Raw genomic sequence first — 10,649 nt, 5'->3', positions numbered from 1 at the left:
GGATGATTTATTTGAGCATTTCCTTTATACGGTGTTTTCAACTGTGTGCTTGTATTTTACTGCTCTTGAGTTTTTCTTTTTATATATTTTCTTTCTTTTTTTGTGATGTCTATGAAAAGCACTTTGTTCTCTCCTCTCATATTTTATGTGAATAGAGTCTTAAGAGTTGGATCAGGAAAACATTGTTCGCCTGCACTACAAGCAGTTCCCCTCTGCAGTGAATTGCACACCAATAAACACATTGATTAAGACAACAAATGATCCAAGTCTTTCTCACACAATGAGGAGAAGTGAAAGTTACTGGAAAAATGTGTGTCGTGTGGATTCAGCTCTATGAAATGTCAGATGCTTTGTTGCGTTGCGAGCGCGCACACACACACACACACACACACACACACACACACACACACACACACACACACACACACACACACACACACAAACGCTCCGGCTCACCCTCACGCTACTCTGTTGTCCCCCGATGTCCCCATTGTTTCTCTGTTCCCGTTTGAAACTGAAGATGACTCAGTGTGACACATCATTTGAATACACACGCAGGATTGCATGCCCTCCAGACCAAAGCCTCTCTGTTTGTGTGTCAGTGGGCATTTCTGTGTGTGTGTTTGTGTGTGTGTGTGTGTGTGTGTGTGTGTGCGCGCGCGCTCACCCTCTTTAAGACTCTCCAAAATAATAGTCTTCCCAATACGGCTACTTAACGTCACAAACTGCGCTCTAGTCAAACGGCAGTGTGCACAATAGGTCTGGGCAGGAAGCCGTGATCTGTAGAGCACGGTATTGAGCCTACCTGTGCCTCAGCATCATCGGAGCCAAGGGGCTTTGGCCCCGATCCAAGCAAGTCCTCTCTCTAGTGGATCTCCTCGCATCAATTTCAGGAGTCACATTCTCCCAGTTAAACTTTCATTCACCTCGTATCTATGATTTAGGTTTATAAACTTTATAGTTTTGAACCAGGACCAAAAGTGTTGGTCCTGGTTCAAGTGGCGCGTCATGTTTTATCATAATTTAGGTTAATATAGAGCATTGTCTTAATAAAGTCTTAAATTGGCAGAGTTGTGATTTAAATCAGTTATTATCTGATCAAAAAATCTATTCATCTGACCTTTATTGACAACTTTGAGCACTCAATTTCTCATACACTCTGGATACATGTCAGTTGATACCAAGAAGTCCTGAGTTTCCATAACAACCCCTGTTGACAACAGATAAATCTTAATTTTGAGCAGAAATAAACTTCTTATCCCCCCTCCCTCAGCTTTTCTTCAGTTCATTTGATAGCCTCGTCAGCTTGCTTGCTCACTCTTCATCACTTGCCCTAAACTCTGTGTGTTTATTTGTGTGTGTGTGTGTGTGTGTGTGTGTGTGTGTGTGTGTGTGTGTGTGTGTGTGTGTGTGTGTGTGTGTGTGTGTGTGTGTGTGTGTGTGTGTGTGTGTGTGTGTGTGTGTATTTATTGTATAGGCTGAAAGAACTTTGTGCTGATGCTGATGTGATACGTCAGAATCTAAATTAGGGCCTCGACACACATTTTTCACCACACACACACACACACAAATGCGCACACACTCTCTGATCGAAGCACACTTACGCTCAAACACACAGCCAGTGTTCAAGAGTTGAGTGAGTGGCTGAATGGCTGAATGGCAGTGCGGAGGGGTAGTGTATTGATAGATGAATGGTGAATGTAGATTCTCTGCTAGTAGAATGTCAATGCCATCATTTTCTCGCAGCCTACAGTCTTGCCACTTTCAGACTTATGACAGATACAGGGAGGAAGGCAGAGGGGGAAGATAAAGGGGGGAGAAGAAAAGAGTGAATGAGCAAGACAAAATTCGGGTAGCTGGCAGTTGACGGATGGGCTGCAAACAGCTCGTCTTCCTCTGGACTCCATGATAACATGCCGTTCCCTCTTCCTCTCTGTCTCTTCCTCCCTCTCATCCATATCTTGCTCTCTGTCTGTATTTGTTTTTTCCTCCTCCTCAGAGGATTCTCCTTTTTCCTGTGCGCCTACTCCACACTCGCCTCAGAGCTGCTGATTTGTGAAAGCCTGTATTTTCTTGTGCTTATTTTAAATAAATGTGTATTAGCTAAATGTGTTTTTTTTGCTGCACCCCGAGGAAACACCTGATATCTAAATTGCATATCTCCTCTTTCCCCCCCATTCCCTGTCTCCCCTCTTTGTCCCACTTCTTTTCATCCCATCCTCTCTGGCTGATGGACAGTTGGCAAGAAGAACCGCGGGTCAACAGGTAAGGAACCCATTAACATTTACATTATCTTCCCCGTCTCTTGCTCTCTCTCTCCCTCTCTATCTAAACAGAGACAAACATTGCTGTGACCCTTCACTCCCACCAGAAGGTCAGAGCTAAGGGTTCCTCCACTAAATGCTTTGCCTCGTGCCATATTGGCAGCAGTGGTGGGCACATGCTGTAATAAGATGTTCCACCAGTGTAGTTTCACAGATTCTGCCTCGCTGCCAGTAAGAACAAATCTACAGCGGCACACTAGTAACCTCAAGGTCAGCCTCCATCACCATTATTACTCTAATGTTATACTGCATTAGGGCAGCAATGCAGTATAATAATGTAATGGCTTTCATTTGAATCATATCGTGATGAAATCATATAAAAATAGTTCTCAGAAAATCTAATGTAAATGAATTTGAAGGCGGTTTAGTTTCACATCACCACTCACCAGTAACAAACTGGTCTTCAACTGGCTTCCTTTCAGTTACAGTTTTCTCCAACCTTTAAGCTCCAATAGCCCAGAATGCAACAGTGCACATGGCTAAGGACGGGGTTCTCTCTGTCTGCGTAATAATGGTGCAGACCAATGTGTAAAGGTTCATAAGGAACCCATATGTTGGTTAAAATAAATTGTAATTGTTTACAATCAGCAGTGCACAATTTCATTCATTCATCATACATTTTTTGGAGTTAGCGGAGTTATATCAAACCATTTTCTCAAGTTGATTACTCTGTATTTTTGTGCCTGCATGTAAACATAGCTGGAAATATTTATTCAATTTTTTCTCTATAATAATAATAAACCACACGTCCCGGTTCGTCCAGGATTTCCCCATTCTTAAGCTAGGTGTCTCGAGTCCCCACAATAACTTTAAACACTAAAATGTCCTGGTTTTTGAACATTCACTACCAAATTGTCCCAGTTTTCACAACAATAATAACCTTGTTATTGTTGCTTACATAGACGCTTATCATGTTCTGTCTGTCTCATTAGTACCAAACCCAATGTTAAGACATGATGCACCACATGTATGGTTTAAACACTGAGACATCTGTTTGTGTGTCATTCAATCAATGTGAGGTTGTCAAGGCTGTTCCTATGACGACTGCAACTCTTTCAGACGGAACGTCACAGAGAGGTTAGCTGTCATTCTGAAAGGAGTCTTTTCTCATGAACTTCAGGAGGCGTACTCCTTCCTCCGTGAAGCTTCCGGCAATGAGAACGCTGTGTTCTGCACACGCTGCAAGTTTTCATATCCGTGCATGTGTACGAACAGTTAACGGGTTTGAAAATACGATCATTCAGTATGCAACTTTTAAAGTTTGCCAAGAAACATATTGTCTTTAGCTAGCTAACATCATCAGCAGCATGGCAAACCGTCATATTTTATTTCCCCCTCTAAATTATTGCAACACTGGACGAGGACTAACCTGAGGCTCAATATTGTCCCCAGTCAGCCAAATAACATGGAATGGACTTCTAAGTCATTGTTCATATTTGGCGTCTAGGCTCTGATCCTCGTCACTCCCCCCCACCCCCCAAGGAAACACTCAGCTCAGCTAAACTAGGGAGTAGGAAGTGAGGATAATAACGTCCTACCTCTGGGAACGTTAACCCAGAGCCACTACTGGAGGATTCTGTCTGAACATGCAGCAGTACTGGTGTCAGCGTGGCGTTAAGTGAGCCGGGTGGCAGCAAAACGAGTGATTCACAGCAGCAGAAACGGCTCTTTGGATATTGCAGTGAGAGGAGCACTCCGTGTTACTACCCAAGTCTGCTCTAACTCACAGGCTTCTCTTTTCCACTTCTTTGGGAAACATTTTGTCTGCTCCACACATGCTAACTCGTTATCCCCACAGCACCACTTGAGCGTCGATCACTGAGGTGCCAGTGTTTCTCTCTCTGCGCGATATTCCAGCAGCCTCTCTCTGCAGAAAACAGACGGGAGCCAGAGTACTCACAAGTGCCACAAGAGTTTATCTCTGCTAATATGCAAACACTGAGCTACAGAGGACACAGAGTGCTTGAGCCCCGCTGTAATGTCCCCGGCATGAGCACTGTCGTCGCTACAATTGTGACAATATTCTTTTACTGACATATATCTTCTTTTAGGAGTACTAACTCTCACAGCATATTGTGAGCTGTGCTTGGTTTCCTACTTTTGACATGTGGCAGCAAGTCCTTTTTTCATATAAATAATGCTAAAAACACAAGTCTCCCTCTCACTCACATCAGAACTGTCACAAGAGTTTCTAAAAACCTAGGAGACACATACAGTACATAGCGTAGCCTGCATACATACAAATATACATATATGCAAATACACAAAAACAATAACCCCTCCATGTTAGAATAATTGCATTTCTGGATCTGAAATCATAATTTCATATAAAAATATATAAAAGAAAAAAGAAAAAAAAAAAGGGTCCTCTGATTTGGTGATGATTTTCAGAATAAATGGGGGATGAAAATAGTTAAGTTTGACTTTTTTCCTCACTGTAGGAAATAAAGTTTGCAAGCATGAAGCAACCTCACATGCCCTTATTCCAGTACAGTGATGATGAAATGTTACCTCATTATGTCATTGTGGGTTTTGTCAAGCAACAACCTAAAAAAAACCCCAAAAAACTAAAAATTAATCAAATAATCCATTGAGCACTCCCGCTGCCTCTCCATTACTGCCACATGTTTCTCCCTTCTTCTTCTTCTTCTTCTTCTTCTTCTTCTTCTTCTTCTTCTTCTTCTTCTTCTTCTTCTTCTTCTTCTTCTTCTTCTTCTCCCTCTCTTTCTTTCCCGTCTCCCCCTCTCCTCCCTCCATCACTTGTGTGGCCCATTGACAGAGATAGATAGAGGATTTGGCAGCTGAAGGAAGGGATGAATATTTAAAATCGGGGCATCTTTTTTTCGGTCCCTCTCACTGCTTCCCATTGTCTGTGTCTGTCTCCCCTTGGGGCTCGGATCTTCTACTCTTGGTGTTGTGCGGCTTTGTGTGTGTGTGTGTGTGTGTGTGTGTGTGTGTGTGTGTGTGTGTGTGTGTGTGGGGCACGTCTTGGCTTGTGGTTTCATATCGGCATTCTAAGGCAAGTGTAGTCAGACGGTGACACTTAGCTGTCAGCATGCAGCATTAATGAGTGCAGTGACACGCACAAACACTCACCCCACTCCCACACACACACACACACACACACACACACACACACACACACACACACACACACACACACACACACACACACACACACACACACACATATGCAATATTCCCAAGACAGATCAGCAAATGATCACCTCCTCCTCTTTATTTATTCATATTTACCCTCAAAAATAGTCTTAAGAAAAATATTTTTCTTCTAAACGCTCTTCAGTTTTCATTTCCTGGGTCCCTTGTTTGGAGCTTTCTTTCCTTTTTTGAGCTTTCTCTCTTAAAATCTCCCCCTCTTTCTTTCTCTCAAACTCTCTCTCTCTCTCTCTCTCTCTCAGTGTGATATGTGATGGTTGGCTGTGAACCCTGCAGTCACATATATGACAACTCTATTAATACACAGTCAGCCAACTCCAGCCTCCTCCTGTGAAGATTTGTGTTCATGTGTGTGTCCACCCCTTAGCCGGTCCCTCTGCTCTCTAGGTCTCTGCAGAGATTTGTTTGATAGGCTTAAAACACACAGATCTCCAGTCATAGAAACACACACACACACACACACACACACACACACACACACACACACACACACACACACACACACACACACACACACACACACACACACACACACACACACACAGACTGACTCACTGACACAATAGGGAGTGTGGAATGACTGACAGATTTAATAGGAGAACAAGCTGTAATCTGAGAGAATCCGTTCGAAGAGGGATTACATTCTAATCTGTGGATGGAGCAGCCTTTCATCTCTCTCTCTCTCTCTCTCTCTCCCTCTCCCTCGTCCATCTCTCTCGCTCTCTATTTATCCATCTTTATCTCTTTCCTGCCCTAAAGCCGCACCAATCCTTTTAACCAGCCCTGTTTTTTTGATCATTCCCATCTTTGATTTAATTTAGGAGGTTTCTGCTTCCTATCCGAATACCAAGCACACACACACACACACACACACACACACACACACACACACACACACACACACACACACACACACACACACACACACACACACACACACACAACCACACAAACACACACTTTCTCACACAGCTGTGTCACCTCCACAGTACTTAACTGTCAATCAGCGATGAATGCACTGACTTCAGTTTCTCTCTGGAGCTAAACTACACCCACATCCATGTTCAGCCATGGACGTTGCTCCGATATCGCTTTGTTATGCTACAACCATCCCTGCGTTGTTTTTGTTTTTTTCTTTCCCTCCATCACTCCTCCTCTCTCTCTCTCTCTCTCTCTCTCTCTCTCTCTCTCCGCCGCATGGTGTTTCTCATTTGCTAAATGAGGAATCCAATAGAGTTAGATTAAACTTCTGGACTCTCTTTGTAGAATCTTTACAGGGAACCTTTTAGCCGCCACAGCTTGCACACTCACACACTGTCTGCCAGTTCCAATATTCATCCTTGTTTAGGTTTTGAGGAAGATTAATTTAATAATCCCCGTTTAAACAAAAAACAAAAAGGAAGAGATAAGAGGATGATAAGGAATAAAGGATGGGGAAGATAGGCGGCAGGGAATGAGGTCGAGATGAAGTGATGGAGATCTCCACGGAGAAGGAGGATGTTAGAAACGCTGACAGAGGGAAAAGAAGAGCGCAGATCACACAACCATATGGCATTTTGCTTTCCCCTCTACTTCAACCATCATGTCTGTCACTCCAGGAAGAAGACCATCTGCACAGTCTCTCCATCTACATATACACTCCATCCATCTCCCTCGGAGCCCCCCCCCCCCTTGTTCTCCCATGTCATACCGGTGCTCCTGCTGTCCTGATTTGTCTCGAGGCTCCCCTCGGTCTCGAGGCCCAAGTTAACAGGTTGGGTTCACGTCTCCCTCCGCTCATTATCACCGTTCGCAGCTGCCGTGGAGGCTCCACTGATGGCCACTGCTCCCAGCATGACCTCCGCTTTCCGGAGCGGCCGGCTAATGGACTCCCTCCACGTCTACCTCTTCCTGTCCTCCCTCCCTCCGTCTCTGCAAATCTTCAACCCACTCTCCACCGCGACCCGTCGTTACTTCTTCAACTCCAAACCGTTCAAATTGTAACACACAACGTACAAGATGACAGGGTTTTGTGTGTTTATGTGCAGAGTGTGTGTGTGTGTGTGTAGGTGTGGGAAACTTTGTGTGATAGAGACCTTCGATATTTCTTCCCATCACTTCACTTATCTTTTTCCATTAATGACTCATCCTCCACCTTGAGTTAGAGCTTCAGAGAGTGTAGGTGTCAAGACAGTAGAGTGTGTGTGTGTGTGTGTGTGTGTGTGTGTGTGTGTGTGTGTGTGTGTGTGTGTGTGTGTGTGTGTGTGTGTGTGTGTGTGTGTGTGCTTGCCATCAGTTCCCGTGTGTCTTATTCCATGTGACAGTTGGATATGGCTTTTCAGCTCATTCTCTGCAATTGGAAAAAAAGAAGACGAGAGAGAGAATGAGAGGGAGGAATAAAAAGCAGCGAGTTAATTACCACCTTTTCCTCTTTCCCATCAAAGGGGAGATCAAAGCTACTCCTCGCCTCCCCCTGTCTTCCCTCCGCACTCCCCCTTCCTTACACCCCGACCCCCGATCAGACCCAGCCTGGTAATTTGTAGTCCCTGCTCCTCCCTTATTTATCGGTTGTAGAGCTCATCCATGGGAAGCCCAACGATGTCCATACACATGAGAGTGATACAAGGCTTCTTGCATTCAGTAAAACACTGCAAACTATTTTTTTCCCCATTTATTTATTTTACAGTTTTTTTTATACTATTCTGCTGAGCAGATTTGCTCAGCACATTTCAAACTGATAACAATTCTCTAGTGTCCTTTTCTTATGAGAAGCTATTCCCGGCATGAATCATACTCACACACACACACACACACACACACACACACACACACACACACACACACACACACACACACACACACACACACACACACACACACACACACACACACACACACCCACATAATCATATTCTTTCACACACACCACCATACTCTCCTACACACCTTTTAGGGCATAAATCATCCTTCACATACTAATGAACACTGTACTCTTCTCTAAACACTATCATTGTAACTCACACACACCATCATACTGTCTCCAATACATCATTATACCCTGTATGGTGATGTGTTTCAGACGGAGCAGTGGTGTCTCTGACAAAGAGTGATATTGTTTATAAGAGAGAATTGTGTGTGTGTGTGTGTGTGTGTGTGTGTGTGTGTGTGTGTGTGTGTGTGTGTGTGTGTGTGTGTGTGTGTGTGTGTGTGTGTGTGTTTGTGGGTTTGTGTGTGTGTACGATTGAAAATATGTCTGGGATAAAAGGCAATAGCAGTTTAGAAGAAGTGGGAATAAATGCAGAGTTTCATTCATCTTTTGTTTTCAGGCAGACGTACACTGACAGTCACTATTATCCTCTCTCGGGGCTCCACACTAACTTTTTACATTGGTTTCACTGCTGCATCTAACTTTTTCATTTCGATGCAGCAGCATATAATTTAGGTCCAACCTTTGAACTTTTGACGCTGCTATAATGCATCTAAAGTGTTACCTTTCTTGTCAGTTCCCATACTTTCTGGTCATAGTTAGTTTTTTACTAGATGTAAATAGTTTTCTTTCTTTTTTTTCTGTAATCATTGTGAATTACTGGTATGTTTTAAGGTTATTATGCTCCTCAAGGATGGGTGCAGGGCGCGGATTCACACACACACACACACACACACACACACACACACACACACACACACACACACACACACACACACACACACACACACACGCTTGCTAAATGTCAGGCGCACCAGTGCGACCATTAAAAAATGTGTCGCCCTTATTCTTTTGGCACTTTGAAGCCATTCTTTCATATTCTATAATTCTCTTCCACTTTTTACAAATATCTAAGATACAATAAATCCTATGTGTTTTTTTTCATTGAGCATATTTGTGTGTGAGTTTACATCATTAATCTTGTACGTTGGGCATCATTTAATCACTCCTTCTGCCTGTCCAAAAGTAATGGCTTCTATTATAACACTGCATGGTGAGATCACAACATGGTTTTGTCTTGACAGTTAAAATATAGTTTTATTAAATGAAGATGAGCCAATTATCAAAAGTGTTGACAAAATAGAGAAATGGCAGTGCTACATTGTGCTATGAACAGAGAATAAGATACAAAGAAGAATACTGGTCCACAGATGGCTGTGAGATGCGGAAAATGTGGTCCATCTGTTTTTCGTAGCAGTTTATCCATATCAGTACCACAACAGTCTCAGTCAACACTAAGGCTAGCCATGACATTTAAAATACTACTCAATACTACGTAAATACTACAATAACACACCACAGCTTAGAAAGAGCTCTTAGAAAAGCAGCCATTTTGGAAATCAGGTGCCGGAACAACCAACCGACATTTCTAAAAAGCCAGAAATGTATCTGATTGTCCGACATCTAGGTTGTTGAAAATGGGGGATGATAAAAGCAGAAGTATTCACATCGATCTGGAGTTGAAATTTATGTTATTAAATTAATTACAGCACAGTGTCTGCTCAGCGTTAAATCAAATAAAACCAAGGACACTATCACGTGCTTTTATATATGTGTGTGTTAGAAAAAAGTGAACGTGATCGCATCCACTTGTAAAAGTGTAAAGCAGTGTGAGACAACTTTGTGTTTGATATGATACTGCTGTGTGAGATTAACGGCATAAACTGCCTCTCTATGTTTCCTCTCTCTGTCACAGATCCTGAGTCAGAACTTGTGGCGCCGGCGATTGTGATCGGACCCAAAGACACAACGGTGGTGGCAGGCAGCGAGGCGACGCTGGAGTGTATCGCTAATGCCAGGTAAATATATTTCTCACACACACACACGCACACACACACACACACACACACACACACACACACACACACACACACACACACACACACACACACACACACACACACACACAGCACTGTTTTCTTGCAGGGCAATTAGAGGACACCACATAAACTCGTAGCTCAGCAAGTCTCTCACCCAAGCATAAGTGTATAGACACACACACACACACACACACACACACACACACACACACACACACACACACACACACACACACACACACACACACACACACACACACACACACACACACACACACACCAATACCAAGTTAACTTAAACAGAAGTTGGCTCAAAGTCCCATCTGACATCAGCAGAGAAGCTAAACACACCCTGAAACTCAC

At 43.3% G+C, this 10,649-nt stretch overlaps 1 protein-coding gene across 1 annotated transcript in view; it reads left to right on the top strand.

Annotated features, from left to right (window-relative positions):
• The window catches only part of LOC129095493 (protein sidekick-1-like), a 233,084-nt gene that overhangs the window by 138,981 nt on the left and 83,454 nt on the right, over nt 1-10,649 (top strand). Inside the window, exons 6-7 of the mRNA XM_054603956.1 lie at nt 2,239-2,265; nt 10,163-10,265. Of these exons, the coding sequence (XP_054459931.1) occupies nt 2,239-2,265; nt 10,163-10,265 (130 nt within the window). The remainder of the gene's footprint in view (nt 1-2,238; nt 2,266-10,162; nt 10,266-10,649) is intronic.

This window comes from Anoplopoma fimbria, chromosome 9 (assembly GCF_027596085.1).
Source record: "Anoplopoma fimbria isolate UVic2021 breed Golden Eagle Sablefish chromosome 9, Afim_UVic_2022, whole genome shotgun sequence".
Lineage (NCBI taxonomy): Eukaryota > Metazoa > Chordata > Actinopteri > Perciformes > Anoplopomatidae > Anoplopoma > Anoplopoma fimbria.
The sequence above is the reverse complement of the archived record's forward strand: the minus strand, read 5'-3'. Positions and strand labels throughout refer to the sequence as shown.